Below are 16100 nucleotides of genomic sequence, written 5' to 3'. Positions count from 1 at the left end.
TTCTAATTTGAAGTTAATTTGGGAAGTTTTTAAACACAACCTTTTTTGTTGCTTTTTTAAAATAAGGAATGGAAGAAAAGTATAAATATGAATATGCATAGTGTACCGGCATCCCAGTGACCAATCAGCGCCCACAGTTTTGGTTTCGAATTTAAAAGGTACACACAGTGCACGGCGATCACTCGGTTCATTCACAGGATTCAGGAAACTTTGGAAGGAACCAGCAACGTGTGATCATCAAATTGCACAATTTTATCCTTATTTGGTAAGAATTTATGGTTGTTGACGACATTTTATAGAAATTTTACATAAAATGACGATTGTAATTTCAGAATTTGTTTGTGTCGTTTCCTGAAAATGAAATGCCAGGATTTTGTCATGTTTGTGTATTCGGCCGGGCAATGTCGGGTGCATGCATACAGACGTTACATGTATGTCGGTCGTGATTTGTCACTGATGGTCGGAGCGCGAATTTCTTTGATTTTTTTTAGTTTGGAACATTTTGGGTCACGATTCTTCTATTCAAACAACGATATTTCGGTGACCATGGTGATATTAAAGGACGGAAATTAGTGTTAGTTTATGGCGGATTAATTAAAATGTTGGTCAGTTGGTCACGGGTTAAATTCTCAGTCCATGGCCCATTTAATGTATAAAGTAACATAACCCTGATCCACCTTTTCCCCTCTTTTCTCAGTTCATTTTCCAAACTGATCCTGATTTCAACCAAGGAGAGCCAGTCAATGATGGCATACAAGCCAGATTCCAAGGTGGGTGGGTAAAGACGGAATGATGTGGATTGTGGTCCATCAAGTTGCCAGTTCTGCCACAGTGCATCGGACCTGTATTAAGACTGTCACTGAAACTTTGTAAAACTTGTTCCCCCAAAACTGTGACAGTAGGTTGCAAGTTGGTTGGTCAGCCATAACCCTCCGAGATGTGCCAGATCCTTGAATATGCCAGAATGTTTTTAGCGGGTTTGGTAGGATTAAAGATAATAAACCCAGCAGCTACAATGTACATGTATGTGTATGACAAGATTACATGTACATGTATTGCTCTGCATGGGCCTTGATGTTCCTCAGACATGTCAGAAGGTCACTTACAGTAGTCCAAATACTGTATGTGCCATTGGTTTTCTCCACCTTGCATGATTCTGAAGGATTGAGAAAACTTCTTTGCCACGGAGATGATTGCAAAATGAACTGTTCTGTTTGTTGCACAACTTTTAGGACGTTTCTGTCAACTGTCATGTACTGTACCTCCACCTTTAACCCTAACAGTCCCAAATCCTCCAATTTCAATACGGTTTTACATACACCCTGGGGGGTTAGGGTTAATGGTTATCCAGTCTGTGATTTTGCAAACATGTACATGTAGCTGCTGGCGTGATGTTAAAGGGGGAAATAACAGGCACCATGAAACTGTATGGCAGGCACAGAAAATGCCCGAATGTGGACAGCTGTTTCAACAACGATGTTTTAAGGATACAGATGGTGTTTGTGCATCGTTGGTGTGCTCACATGGTGTCAATGTTTACTGTGATAACAAGACGGATTGTATACGAGAAAGATTCTTCACATTGTATTCAGGTGTCTTTTGCCGAAATCTATGGAGCACATCAACTTGTGTCTCGACAAATTTAAATAAATCTTTTAAAAGTTTGGATGAGCGACTAACATTGTCTAAGTTCCTCGTTTGCTGACGTCCTTCAAGAATCCCCTCTGAAAACAGACAGGTCCCCCACAAATTTCATCGGTTGTGAATGTATTATATTTGCCCGATTCCAAAACTTGTCGAATGGTTCATAGCAGTTCATGACGCCAACAACGAGCGCACCACACCGCAGCATGGCTCCCAAGCGAGTGCTGCCTGCCGCCTCCCACAGCAAGACCTACACCAGTGTAGGGGGTGGCGTCTCAACCTCTGCCCCAGGCTCTGCTTCCTCCCAGGCCTTGAGAATATTGCAGAATGCTAAGGTGAGCAAGCCGCATACTTTTGTCGGTCCCTCTTCCCCCCCCCCGCCTTTCACGGAGTAGTCAGGTGCATGTCTCTCAAACTAAGTAACCAAATGAACATATACATGTACCCAAGACATTTGAAATGACTTCAATTTTGTAGATTTTTACATTGATCTGGAAAAACCCTTCACATATTGCCTCTAAATTTGAAGATAATGGAAACACTTGTCCTTGAAACTTTTTGGATGATTTGATGTTTTATAGCCATTTTTTCCTTTAATATCTCATTCGTGAAATATTTTATGCAAATTCAGTTTTGGAATTTTAGAGATTGATCGTGACAGCGTAACTTTAGTTACAGACATCCTAGAATCGGGGATGAAACACTTGACAACAGCATAGGGTCTTCATTAAAAACAAAAATTCTCAAATTTTTCAATGTGCCTTCTTCCGCCCAGACTAATATGGCTATGGCAAGTATGCATGAAAACAGAATGGCCCAAGCCGAAAGACAGGCCCCGCCCACTTCCCACCCGGCCATGGTGCAGAAGCCTGCAGCGAGAGTTGCCCCCAACAACGAGAACAGACCGGACCCAGCAAGGTGCCAGCAGCAACTCCAACAGCAGAAGCCGGCCGGACACGATCGAGTTCTTAAGGAGTCTCAGGCAGAGAATGCTCCGGCATCAGCAGCAACTTCAACTCAGTCATCAAAAGAGGCGTAAGTTTTCAATAATACTTGTGCACCAGATGCTTTCCCATTGCTACCTGACAGTCCTGACAAGTCAACCCTAACCCTCCCAGATCTTTTAAAATCTGAGAGGAGGATTTCGAGGATTTTGAAGGATTGAGAAAGGTTGAGCCAATTTGCTGTTACCTGATGTAAGGCTTGATTGATGAGTCTCTACAGTGGAATAATAAAAGAAAATCTGTGTGGTTTCCAACACAATGAAGGATTGTACAGAGGTCAGAAAGCTTCCTGTTAAAAATGACAGGAAATATGAGTGAAAGATTGGCAATATAAGATGAAAAAAATTGACTGCCTCACTTGACTTGAAATTGTATATTTAGAGGTGCTACATTATAACTGACATTTATACCTGTGTTATGTGTAACTGTTTGTGTTGGTGTTAATTAAAAGCAAGTTACGGTTTAAAGCAACCTGTCTGTGCATCATGCCTTAGATAAAATTATCAAGTCAATGCATTACTCTGGTGGTGTGAAATGTGAAGATTCTTGTGTTTGTCGATCCACAGATGCAGATGGAGCCTTGCCAACTTTGACATTGGCAGGCCCCTGGGCAAAGGCAAATTTGGCAATGTGTATTTGGCCCGGGAGAAGAAGTCCAAATTCATCGTCGCCCTCAAGGTCCTGTTCAAATCTCAGCTCCAGAAGGCCAACGTGGAGCATCAGCTGAGACGAGAGATTGAGATCCAGTCACATCTCAGGTAATGTCAGTACGGAATACCCACGTTAGTTGAACCGCGACATGAAGCTGTAGTGCACACACCGTTGCTCACGTGTTGCCAGTTTCTCTGTTGACCAAACGGAAATCGTCAGAGAAACAGTCAGGAGCAATGAACAACCTGTCTCTTCAGAAATACTATGCAAGTTGTTTGCTGTAGCCTGGTCTTTGCGCAGATTTTACATATATCAGATACTTTGACCATTCTTGCAAAAATGCCAGTTGACTTACATGTACCGTACTTGTAATTTGCATGGTAACCTCATTTTTGCCATGAGCCAAAATTTTGGCAGTTTTCTGTGCAATGGATGCAGCTCCTGTGATACTGAGAAATCTTGCTGGCTTAGTTGCATGTTGACAGCTTTTGACAATTGTGCACTTCATCGCTGTTCCCTTATAGTTGCCTTGTTTGTGACAAAAGCTACATGTACAACATCCCGGGCAGAGCAGATGTGTACCAAGAGGATTTAAGAAATCTCTTCAAAGAAAGTGACGCACCTCAAATGTAGAAAGGAAATTCTGCCATCAGCATTAGCTTTGGTTGGATAGAGTTGAAAATCCCCAGTCTTTCTTGTACACATGGAAGAGTGATGTTTTACATTGTTGTTAGGAACAAATAAATACAATTTGTTTGTTCATGTACCTGCTGTTGTAGACATGACCATATCTTGCGCCTCTACGGGTACTTCTACGATGAAAACCGAGTCTATCTCATCTTGGAGTATGCGGCCAGGGGAGAGTTGTACAAGGAGATGCAAGCCCAGAAATCAGGCCACTTTGATGAAGAGAGGTCGGCCCTGGTAAGTTGTTTACAGTTCCTCAGGTTCTGCATTGCCTCTAGTCATTAGCTGAATATTTTTCGTTAACACGACTATGATCCAATAGAAACCTTCATTATAAGCAACGGCATCAGAGACTCAGAGTCCAACTGACTGCACCCAGCATAATTTCTGTACTGTTGGATTAGGTGTCGCCGAAAAAAGCCGCCACTTTTGAACATTTGACATGTATGAAGATATTACCAGTAATATGCACAGCATATATGCGCAGCATGCGTGTTGCTGACGAAAAACAGGAAAGGATAAAAGATTTCAAAGCTTGTAAGCAAAGTAATAGAATTGAACAAGCGATAAGAGATGAGAAGGTTTGAATGGAATACCATCGTCATACATGTAGATCATGTGAATAGCTTCTTGTGACTCAACACTGGATGACTTGTGGCTGACTTGTGAGTACTCGATGACAACTCTAGTGGTGTCTCATGGTCTCACAATGAGTGTTGAAACATGCTCTTGTCATGTGGTCTTCTCAATGCAGTACATCTACCAACTAGCCAAGGCGCTACGCTATTGCCACGAGAAGAAGGTCATCCACAGAGACATCAAACCAGAGAACCTGCTGCTCACCTTGAAAGGCGACCTCAAGATTGCCGACTTTGGATGGTCTGTCCACGCCCCATCATCCAGGTTAGTTGTGTACTGAGATTGGGTGAAGTTTGCAGCAACATTTAAAGAAGGCAGACTGTGTGCCTATTGCAGAATGGAAAAAGGAAATTTTCCTGTGAAGCCAACTCGTTGACTTACACGAACTGCAGACACGAATCAACCTTCAAAATCCACCACTGTCGTGGACCTTTCAGGGCTGTGGTAGATCTCAGCAACTGTTACTTCAAACAGCGTACATTTGTTATGGCACATGATGCCGCTCGAAATTTCAGTAATGAAGATGTGCCAGTGGTTTTGAAGTTGTACAGTTTCGAGAATTCAAGGAAATTCCCAGCAATATTTATTGAGTTGAGATTTCCAACTCGGCCCGGCCTACAGTCAGTGACGGATTCCTCTTGCGTCCTGTTACAGACGAGCCACCCTCTGCGGCACCCTGGACTACCTGCCCCCCGAGATGATCGAAGGAAAGACCCACGACGAGAAGGTCGACCTCTGGAGTCTAGGGGTGTTATGCTACGAGTTCTTAGTCGGCAAGCCGCCTTTCGAATCCCAAGGAAACACGGAAACCTACAGAAAAATTACCAAAGTAAGTAGTGCTTGGACGGCTGTGTCTCAACATGCCTTCAATTTAACTTACTGAGATGGGAAAGTTCTTTGCACGTTACTTGAGAACGGTTCAGCAAATGTCTTTTTGCAAGCAACCAAATATTATTTATTTCATACTTGACTTACCTTTAAGCAGAATATTTTATGTTTGGCATTCACTGTGTTGCATCTTTCAATTTTTACGACACACAGTGCTTATTCGTTCATTATTTGGTCTTCCCACAGAAGATGTGTCTGTCTGCCTACCAACATCTTTACATTTCCAAAATATTACCAGACTACAGTAGTAATCCTTGTTCAGTCACTGCTAAGTGAACATATCCATTTTCATCGATTCTTTCCAAAAAACTTTTTTCCAAACAGGTGGATTTCACCTTTCCAAATCATGTTTCTCCTGGAGCACGAGACTTGATATCCAAGGTGTGTAGAATTAAAATGTTTTTCTTGAAGAAAAAACTTTTTAACTAATGCCAAAATTGTACCAGAAGTGCATTGCCTTACATTTGCCTCTATGCCGCAGGCCCCTAAAACCCGAGAAAAATCGATAGTGGTACCATCCCAAAGTTTTGACAAACACCTGCTGTATGTGTAGGATTTATTGGCAAACATTCTTCTTCCAGGCCAGTAATGCTTGTACTAGGTATGTATGTATGTACATGTACATGTGGTGCTCAGTGCTAATAAACAGTTTGTACTTCCATACCAGAGCCGAAAAGTTTTTAACATTTCTACTGCCCTTTTTTCCTCATCTGCACAGCTTTTGAAGCACAACCCTTCCCATCGTTTGCCTCTGGAGAGTGTCATCACCCACCCGTGGATCCAGGAGAAGATCGGCCAGAGGTCATGACCTCCACAGTCTGCCGGGATGCAGCTGTTTAGCCCTTGGCCCCCGTGTGGTGCTGGTGTACATATGTAGATTTCATCATCGTCAGGACCCAAAAATTCAACTGCAATGATGAGATTGGGCAGGTGTAAGCTACTAATTAGTGGACGAGTCGATTGTATTCAGATTTCTGGGTACATGTATCTGTAACATACGGATTTCTGGGATTGCACCGACTTTGTTGCACTCATCGGCAGTCATCCATCAGATCGTCCACATGTCTAACAGAAGCAGCACTTACAATGGTTCTTCATTGGAGCATAGTGCACCGCAACCTTTGTACATCACTTACAGGCAGGGGACATACAGTACCACGATTTCTTTCTGCTGCGCTCAGTTGCAGTATAATTCACTTGTGTCACGGCTTGTAAAGGAGTAGTGTGAAAGATTTACGGGAGCCAAGTTGACCTTTGATAGCATTTCATGCATGTACACTGAGCAACTTAAGCTGGCCAGATTTCAGTTCTGCAGCGACAGCAACCTAATGCAGACAGCATCTACATATTCTTATCAGCATCAGACGCCCCGTTGCACATGCACCGGTTTGTGCACAGGGGTTAGCCATAGAAAATATACACCTTTTGAATTGAAATTGTAAATACATGTAACTTCTCGGCTTTACTGAAAAGTAAACCTCAGGTCCACACACAAGTCAGTTCAACAGTGTCTCCCAATTTTACGGTTTCCAAGTTCTGACGGGCATGGACATATGAACCTTCTTTTCTTTAAGCAATCTGAACTACACACTGTACATGTACATTATGTGGACCATGCCATCTGGAAATGTAACAATATATTGTACATTTTGTATTAAATCTAAGCAGTTTCGTTCCTGCCCGACAGGTGTATTAAGCAGTACATTATGGTGAATGGGAGGTGCATTTTAAAAAATTGCTGAACACCCTTGTGCCGGGCACACAATAAAGTATCTTGTATTTTATCAAGTTCAATCCCCAAAGATCCAGCAACTGCAATAAGAAAAAGCACAGATAACATGCATACCTAGAATACAACGGGTTTTAGTTTTTGTAGCTTGTTCATTTTTAAACACATATGCAGAGTTCAGAACAGTAGCTGATGCACTTTCACTATTTCTGCGTACAAATGGTGATGAAACTTTGAAACTGCTCGTTGAGGAATTTTCTGTTCATCTGAATCATAATAGTCGGCAAAGCCTCGTCACACCAACTTGAGGGTTAGTTTGGGGCGTGGAGCTAGACTTGTCTTCGGTAGCTTATTTACAAGCACTAAACGATTTAAAAAGTAGGTGCTGAATATGCATATATTCTGGATAGAACAAGTTTCAAGAAAGCTTTGACCTTTCCTGTCTACGTCACTAGCATGATGAAACCAAGCATTGGTTAAATTGTGCACTACTTACATGTAAGTTACACAAAAGACTATTTCTAGTTGATGTTTCACTGACGGTGCATGCAAGACAGGGTGGTAAAGTCGATAGATAATTCATCTTGAACAATTCAAAGATCTCGACCTTTGCAAAGTGAGCATGATACACGATAACACAGATAAAGCTTGTTGGCTCCAAACCCAGGACTGCTGGTAAAATTATAATGCCACTCTTTATTTCAAATATAGAATAATTTCAATTTAATATCAACGGTTTCCTTTTTAACTTTTGTGATTGTGTTTATGCCTGTCTGTGATAAAGTGTGACATGATATTTTGATTTTAAAGAATTGAAACTTCAGTTATATAATGTAAAATTTAGAAAAGATTTGTGTTATGTATAATGTATGCTCTTAAAATGGGAAAGGGTTTAAGCAACAGGGAACATAAACACTTGATAAACTACATATTAATTTATTTCTTTCCGAGTAATTTGCAACTTTGTTCAAATTTCACATCTGAAAATGTTTCTTTTAGTATACATGTATATAAAAAACAGGCTTGACTTAAATGTGCAAGGAAACTGTCTGGGAAAACATAACACGTGCCCTTAAAGCTTAAATAGTTACAAAAGCAAGAAAAGCGCTCTTTAATTTTGAAAGAAAAAGACCAAGAGCAAAAGATTCTGAAGGCACATATTAAATAACTCTCTTCAAACGGTACACTAGTGGCGAGTACACATTAGTTGTAGAAATTCTTGTTCCCGGTAATGTAGTGTCCAATGCATGTATGTTATCATTGCAGGAATTAATTATTTTCCGAGTACCATGTTCACTGTAGCATCAGCGCAAAGTTTCCAATCAGTATGTGTAAATTGGTTCAATAAATCTTTGATATTTGTTCTGTAAAGATCACGATCTCTTTGGCTGCAGAATCTGTCCCCGTGGGGCTACATAAGTAGAATATTTGGAGCCGAAAATATTGGTAGGGTTGTTTTGCTGATGAAAAAGGTTGAAATGTTATAACTTTTCTCTCAAAGCCCAATAATTCATATGTGCATGTACAATTTTGTTTCTTCTCCATTTGTTAAATGAATCACATTAACTCACAGGGAGGCATGTATAAAACTGCCTCATAATGAAGTTGAAAATATCGATCAAGTGTTTTCATTCCTTGATCACAGCTGTTTGTGAAAGTACAATTTTCTTAACCTCGAATGACAGACAAGATCAGGGAATGCATGCATAAATCTCTACTTGATCTCAAATCTGTACATTATCCCAATGCTTTACAATGTGGCTTTATTTACAATTACAATTAAATGTCCCTGTATACAGGCAGAGTTTACTTTCTTTCTGCTGATCTTTATACAGGTACATGAAGTTACATCTTGAAATGCCCTGATCATAAAAAGGCAAGATGTATTTACTCTCGCTTGATATTATAATGTATCTACTGGAGGATTATTGACAGGTGTATCTGCTGCATTCAGATTCAAGCTGTTCTTTACACATGGTTAATAAATGTGCTTTGTATTATTGAAACTGCAAAGTGGCTAAAACTTGTTTTTGGTGCTATACCTGTAACTTCACCTTGGATGATAAATTTCACTGTAAATCAAAGTTCACTAGTTACAACTGTGACCTTCGCTTCAGTGTTTTTACTCTACACTTTCAGGCCTATTTGCATGTAAAGAGGAATTCTTCTTGAAGTGCAATGCCCAAGTTTGTAGGCAATGACCTCGTGCAAGATCAATGCAACATATCTCACCAATGCTAGTCAATTAAGGACAAGATGGGACACTGACCACCTCCTGGGAATTCAAAAATAGCAGGGTTCCAGCTTTTACAGCGCAGAAGTCGCTGGATTCAGTTATTTCAAAAATGATTATTGGCACCTCAAATTAACCCACAGATACATTGTAGCATCTTTAAAGATTGTGCTTGGCATTGAATTCACAACTATTTTGTTAAAGTTAAAGTTGTCAAATCAAAGCACTGTACATGTACATGTGTTCCTCAGAAACCTCACTTATCCAGGATATACGTGTATGTACATTAAGTATTTCTCAGGAACACAATAATCCATCCAAGCTGGACTGGACTCCTGAACCAATAAGCCAAAACACGACTGGTTCGACCAAAAACAATCCACCGTGCAAACTTTTTTCAGGCTGACAATAAAACTTGGTAGATCTCTAAGTTTAAAGACAAAGCATATTACATGTACTACAAACAAAACATAACCAAGAAAAAAAGTTGATATTTGGCCCTATAAACCCATTGCAGCTGGTACTCGGTAAAGGTTTCTTTAACATGGCAAGCAACCATTGAAAAAACATGAAGTGCAATCCCTCCATTAAAATTCACTACGTGGTAAACTATCAACAATTTATTGAACACCACAAAATTAAAATCAAGATGTTGTCATTCCCTTCCCCTGATTTTCCAAAAATCTGGCTTATGCATCCATCTTTTTCTGCTCCGAGTGGAACAAAAGAGGGCGTGCTTTTTTGGTACTCACCAAATAGGCACGCCATGAGGTGCGCAACTACATTCGCGAAGCATGCTGAGTGCTCGTAAGACATTTATTCTGGAATGTATGGTCTTTGCGCATACGCAAAACACGTGCAAGAACCCGCTAATTACTACCTGTCTCTTTCACCAATTGGGGGTGCACTTCAGCTTGGGGTGGATTTTACACGTATCGGTACATGTATCTACAAAAATGCTTTTCTAAGACACACAATCCCATGTGGACAGATTTTCAAATACCAACATTCAAACTTGTAAAATACATGTACTTACTTTCAATTGTGCCACTGCTGAGTAAGATGCACATTATCCGGAAAATATATACAGCAAAAAACAAAAGAAAGAAAGAAAAACATCCAGAAGTTCTCCTTTATTTACCAAGTGTAACCGGTTTCACCTTCAAGATGCCAACACCACGCAGGTAGCGTACAATGAACGGCGTGCAAGTCAGGGTGACGGCGATCCGGGCTGGGGCAAACAGCTTGTGAACGCCATAGGCCATCAGGAATGTGCTGGTGCCAGTGGCAATGCGAGAAGCGACGAGTTCTGAGCTGAACCCGATGGTAGTCAAGAGAGCCGGTACATCTAGGCCGCTGTGGGGTGGCGGGCGGGGTGTGAAATAAAGTCAACAAAAATCTGAGGAGCAAATATGCTTTCAAAGGTAGCCTCGTAACAGTACAGTCAGACCTCGTTAATGAGAGCTCTATTCTGCTTATAACAGGGAAATTTTTGGTCCCAATCGTTTGTCCTTACATTGTTTTCACTCCCGTTAATGCAAGTTTCTTACAAAAGGATGTTCATAAACTCACCTGGAGACGGCAAGATAAAATCCTCCAAGTGACATCAGTGAGATGCAGACGTGAAAGACGATGACAGTTGAGCCATAGTCCTTTACAGCACGCTTCAGCCGCTGTCGCTGTGTGAGCTGGGCACTGGCATCGGGTGAGGGGTTACCATTGGACGAAGGCTGGGTGCTGTAGGACCGACGTGGCACCCCTTGCATGACGTCCACCAACTCCAGGGAGCCAAACATGGACTTGGTGCGGCAGTAGCGGGTGCTGCCGGGCAGGCAGGTGCCCTGCAGGATACACGCAATCTCATCATTCCACAGCTCTCGGGGGAGTCCGGACTTCATGCGCACATTCACAGGAGTGCCATCTCCTTTGTGGGCATTCTTCAGGGGCATCGCTTGAGGTTTAACGCATGATGGGGCGGCCAACGTGTGGACTCCGCGGAAATGCGGAGCCGCTGCCAGGCCCAAGGTGGACATCAGACGCACCTTAGAGCCTAATGTTCCCTGCATAACGTCCCCCTGTTCCAGTTTTCCAAACATGGACTTGGTCCGGCAGTACTTGGTACTGCCGGGGAGGCAAGTGCCTTGCAATATGCAGGCCATATCATCAGACCACTCTTCATAGGCATCCCCAAACAGTGCCTTGCCACTGGCCGGGTAGCGTCCACCCGTGTGAAACTGCTCTCGCTGGACACCCTGGGAGATAGTTTGGAGGTGGTCCAGGTGACGCGCCTTCGGGTCTGGCTGTTTCTTGAGCTGCTGGAAGGCCTTCTCCACAACCTTCTTGGCGTCTTCCGTGCGAAGCCTGTTGGCCACTCGCTGGTGACCCTGGATAACAACTGGAAGCCTGTACATGATGATGCTACGAAGTGGTGTTCATGTCACTTATCATCGGTCAACAAAATCTGCTATAGACGTGAACACGCTATACAAAGAAGGAGAAACAGTCCCATTTTCATAAAAAATAATGGTCATGCAAAGCAAGAAAAAATACACAGTATTTTGCAGTTACAAAAGTGTTCTCAAATCAGTTATTTTGTAACTACATGTACATGTAACCTGAACAGAATGAGAGCTCCCTCTTGGGCAAGAGTTCTACAAGTCTACCCAGCCACCACATACTGAAGAGCTCCCTCTTGGGCAAGAGTTCTACAAGTCTACCCAGCCACCACATACTGAAGAGCTCCCTCTTGGGCAAGAGTTCTACAAGTCTACCCTGCCACCACATACTGTAGAGCTCCCTCTTGGGCAAGAGTTCTACAAGTCTACCCAGCCACCACACACTGAAGAGCTCCCTCTTGGGCAAGAGTTCTACAAGTCTACCCAGCCACCACATACTGAAGAGCTCCCTCTTGGGCAAGAGTTCTACAAGTCTACCCAGCCACCACATACTGAAGAGCTCCCTCTTGGGCAAGAGTTCTACAAGTCTATCCCACGGACGTGTATAATAAAATCTGGACTCGCAATGCCCTTAATCAGCTTATAGAGTCATTGAATCCACTCGCAGCCATTTTACCGAGCCGAATACAAAGCTTTCCTGGTAATGCCCGCCTTTGTTCTTCCTGACATCAATAGTAGGGAGCCAACCCACGCCTTTGTATTCGGCTCGGTAAAATGGCCGCTGGTTGGCTTCTTTTTCATACAAAGACGTTGCAAGTCCAGGTTTTTTTAATATACGTCCGTGGTCTACCCAGCCACCACATACTGAAGAGCTCCCTCTTGGGCAAGAGTTCTACAAGTCTACCCTGCCACCACATACTGTAGAGCTCCCTCTTGGGCAAGAGTTCTACAAGTCTACCCAGCCACCACACACTGAAGAGCTCCCACTTGAGCAAGAGTTCTAAAAGTCTACCCAGCCACCACACACTGAAGAGCTCCCTCTTGGGCAAGAGTTCTACAAGTCTACCCAGCCACCACATACTGTAGAGCTCCCTCTTGGGCAAGAGTTCTACAAGTCTACCCAGCCACCACACACTGAAGAGCTCCCTCTTGGGCAAGAGTTCTACAAGTCTACCCAGCCACCACACACTGAAGAGCTCCCTCTTGGGCAAGAGTTCTACAAGTCTACCCTGCCACCACATACTGTAGAGCTCCCTCTTGGGCAAGAGTTCTACAAGTTTACCAGCCACCACATACATGTACTGTGCATGACATGTTGTATTCATCCCAATGAGTTCCATATCTGGACATCATTTGCTACCCTGTGTACAACCTCTATGGGACTGATCTGCAAATTTCTGTATTCTAAGTCAATGGTTTAACATTTTCAGTGCTAACTTTGACTTTTTGGGAATCTCATCACTCTCTGATGGCTAATAAACTACTGCAAGGGGAAACTGGTGATGTCTCTACATGTTGAACTCTTATCCATAATAAACTTCACCTCACTTTGTTTTTTCTTTGAATTCAAATTCAATCAGCATGAGAAATTGAACCAGAAAATGTCCCAGGCAAGTTGTTTCACAATGGAATGGAAAAGTGCTTAGGTACTTAATTGTATTAAGCACTTAAGCAATGCAGTTGTTACTATTATTAATATTTTAAGGCCACATTAAATAAAATAGTAGGTGATCATCCCCCCCTGTGGCTAAGACATGCATGTACATACAATTACCCCTAATTTAAAAAATTATTTTTTGAAATAAATTTTTAATGTTATTTTATGTTTATTGAAAAAAAAATCCAAAAAACAGCCTTTTTGACGATCCCACATTCAAATTTAGTGACCTTCTGTTACGTGCTTTGGAAATGACTACTCCCGAACATCTACCATAAATTTTGGAATATAAGCCGTGTGTGCCATGCCACGTGCAGCATGCATGCAACACAAGCAGTTCCAATGTGATCACTCAAACCAAGGTCTCGCGGCAGAGTTTTCATTGTTGAAGCAATTTTTTTGGCGGTGTTTTAAAGATCAGCATCACAAAATCCTTGAGATTACCGTATGTACATGTTTTGTGGACAGTTGCAGAGGTATTTTAAAAGCCGATTATTTTGGTAAGAAATAGTCAAGTCACGAGATGAAACGATTTTTCGACTTGACTGATTTAGCTCTTCATGTACATCTACCAAGATTTTATTGTACATGTACATCCTGACTGCATGACTTTTGCTGGCTGCTGGAAAACAGGGAAGAGCTGATGCTGGGTCCATGAAGGACCACCATCCACATCCAGCCCACCAACAAATATTAAATTGGAGAACTTAAAATTCACTTTTTATGGTGACAATCGTTGGCTTTTTGCTTTATACTTTTATTAGGATTGCACGTGTATTGGAACCATTTAATTAACATACATGTACTATACATGCTGTATTGGTGCTTCAGCTACGGACGTATATATAAAACAATCTGGACTCCCAATGCCCTTAATCAGCTTAAAAATAGAGATCATTGAATCCACTTGCGGCTATTTTACTTAGCCGAATACAAAGCTTGCCCGGCAATGCCCGCCTTTGTTCTCCCTGGCGTCGACAGAAGCAAGCCAACCCTTGCATTTGCATTCAGCTTGATAAAATGGCCGCTGGTTGGCTTCTATTTCATACAAACGCATTGCAAGTCCAGGTTTTTTTATATACGTCAGTGGCTTCAGCACGATGACCTTCGTGGTTAGTTTTTCAGTGCTGTGGTTCGGCTTGCGAGTCAGTGCACCTTATACGCAGTGCTGACTTTAAGTTTTAATTTGCTGATTTTTGTGTGAAGTGGCTTATACTTGTACACTGGGCGGCTTATATTCCAAAAATTACAGTACATGTACATGTACGAGTGTAGAGTCACCAAACCTTGACTCTAAAGTATTGTGGTGCAAGATCGAGCTCATGGGAACGAGGTTGAGGTTCACTTAACCATTAGTGTGTTTGTGAAAGCTGCATCCGAATTATTAGCTGCGGCTGCGGCAGCATGCATACACCTACATGTATGGAAACTAGAGCAGCTGGCGAGGCGGCAACCACAACAGCTTTGTACAATGCGGTCACAGCCACAGCCATTAATTTGGATGCGACCTTTTTTTTTTTTTACAAGTGGACCATGTAATGAGTTTTAATCACAATGCTTGAAGGTTTGCTTACCGGATCTACAATAATAAGGTAGGACTAGGAGGTTTGTGGAGACACTATGTGGAATTATCTCTGTCCATCGTCAGGAGACCGCTGGAAATTGGAATCCAGCAGTCTCCTAACGATGGACATGATGGACAGAGCACTTACATGTGCTGTCCAAAACGACTACCGGTAGAGCACCAGTTCTTTCCAAATTCCAGAACCACACATAATCACTAAAGAGATAATTAAATTATTATTAATATTACCATGGAGGTAGAATCAGTCCATGTTATTACGAAAACAAAATACGTACGGTGCGGCGCAACAATTAGTCCATTCCTAAACGATCTGATGAACAGTCAGAACACCAGCTGATGTGTTCAGTTGTAATGACCAGGCTTTACACTCACCTGCTGTGACTAGATGTAGACGTTATTTTCGACCAGACAGCAGGTGTGGACCGGTACAACGGACGGCTCACTGCAACACGTCCACGTACGGTCTGCGTACTGTGAAAATACGGACATTGCATGCTCTTTTTATTTTCATTATTGCGTCTCATCAGTCATGCACCTAGCGCCTGACTTTGTTATGTCAAGGTCTTCAAAGGCCAAAGTGCAACACAGGAATTTTTGCTTCGTCATAGCATTTTCAGACAGTCACTGTCAGGTGCAGCATCTGGTCACAGACAGCGTATTAATTTTTAGTCGTCATGAAATGACAGAGGGCGGCAGATCGAAAGACCGGTCCATGTGTGGCTGTGTGTTGAACATGGGTGCACTAAACCAATTCAAGCTCCATCGAAAATAGTGTAAATCAACAAAGTTTGGAGCCTCGTGGCAGGCAACTGAAGTCCCCGAGGCCTCTCAAATAAAATACAATGTGTTGTTTGGTCCTTAAAATTTCATTTGATTTTCAATTTTTTGTAGGTTAACTAATGAATTTTTTAATTATCCGCCCAAAAACAAAGTCACCCCCCCCAAAGTGAATGTTCCCACGTCTTCTCAGCAGTCATTTTTCAAATG

The 16100-nt window shown here is 42.2% G+C and overlaps 2 protein-coding genes across 6 annotated transcripts; one reads left to right on the top strand and one right to left on the bottom strand.

Annotated features, from left to right (window-relative positions):
• The first annotated feature begins 131 nt into the window (after positions 1-131).
• LOC110988486 (aurora kinase-like) lies at positions 132-8248 on the top strand. 2 transcript variants are annotated; one of them, XM_022252032.2, is made up of 10 exons: positions 132-265; positions 698-770; positions 1815-1979; positions 2420-2679; positions 3215-3406; positions 4079-4223; positions 4741-4889; positions 5280-5454; positions 5838-5894; positions 6232-8248. In XM_022252032.2, the coding sequence occupies exons 2-10, from the start codon at positions 744-746 to the stop codon at positions 6319-6321; spliced, it is 1260 nt and encodes a 419-aa protein (XP_022107724.2). In that variant the 5' UTR covers positions 132-265; positions 698-743; the 3' UTR covers positions 6322-8248. The 2 variants fall into 2 exon arrangements, with proteins under 2 accessions (XP_022107724.2, XP_022107723.2); XM_022252031.2 differs by having other exon boundaries at positions 1812-1979.
• Positions 8163-15770, bottom strand: LOC110988487 (uncharacterized). 4 transcript variants are annotated; one of them, XM_022252033.2, is made up of 3 exons: positions 15389-15770; positions 11048-11956; positions 8163-10831 (listed from the first exon to the last, which is right to left on the bottom strand). In XM_022252033.2, the coding sequence occupies exons 2-3, from the start codon at positions 11884-11886 to the stop codon at positions 10609-10611; spliced, it is 1062 nt and encodes a 353-aa protein (XP_022107725.1). In that variant the 5' UTR covers positions 11887-11956; positions 15389-15770; the 3' UTR covers positions 8163-10608. The 4 variants fall into 4 exon arrangements, with proteins under 4 accessions (XP_022107725.1, XP_022107726.1, XP_022107727.1 ...); XM_022252034.2 differs by having other exon boundaries at positions 15486-15770; XM_022252035.2 differs by lacking the exon at positions 15389-15770 and adding an exon at positions 15342-15366.
• Between the last annotated feature and the right edge of the window lie 330 nt (positions 15771-16100).

Source organism: Acanthaster planci, linkage group LG06 (genome assembly GCF_054643075.1).
Source record: "Acanthaster planci isolate LZ-2023a linkage group LG06, COTS_SCS, whole genome shotgun sequence".
Lineage (NCBI taxonomy): Eukaryota > Metazoa > Echinodermata > Asteroidea > Valvatida > Acanthasteridae > Acanthaster > Acanthaster planci.
The sequence above is the reverse complement of the archived record's forward strand: the minus strand, read 5'-3'. Positions and strand labels throughout refer to the sequence as shown.

Bases quoted from the DNA above. Each gene is read 5' to 3' on its own strand.
- LOC110988487 (XM_022252033.2), bottom strand. From the start codon at position 11,886: ATGTACAGGCTTCCAGTTGTTATCCAGGGTCACCAGCGAGTGGCCAAC. The intron at 10,832-11,047 runs GTGAGTTTATGA...GCCACCCCACAG, and splicing joins TTTTATCTTGCCGTCTCCAG to CGGCCTAGATGTACCGGCTC.
- LOC110988486 (XM_022252031.2), top strand. From the start codon at position 744: ATGATGGCATACAAGCCAGATTCCAAG. The intron at 3,407-4,078 runs GTAATGTCAGTA...CTGCTGTTGTAG, and splicing joins GAGATCCAGTCACATCTCAG to ACATGACCATATCTTGCGCC. The intron at 4,890-5,279 runs GTTAGTTGTGTA...GTCCTGTTACAG, and splicing joins GTCCACGCCCCATCATCCAG to ACGAGCCACCCTCTGCGGCA.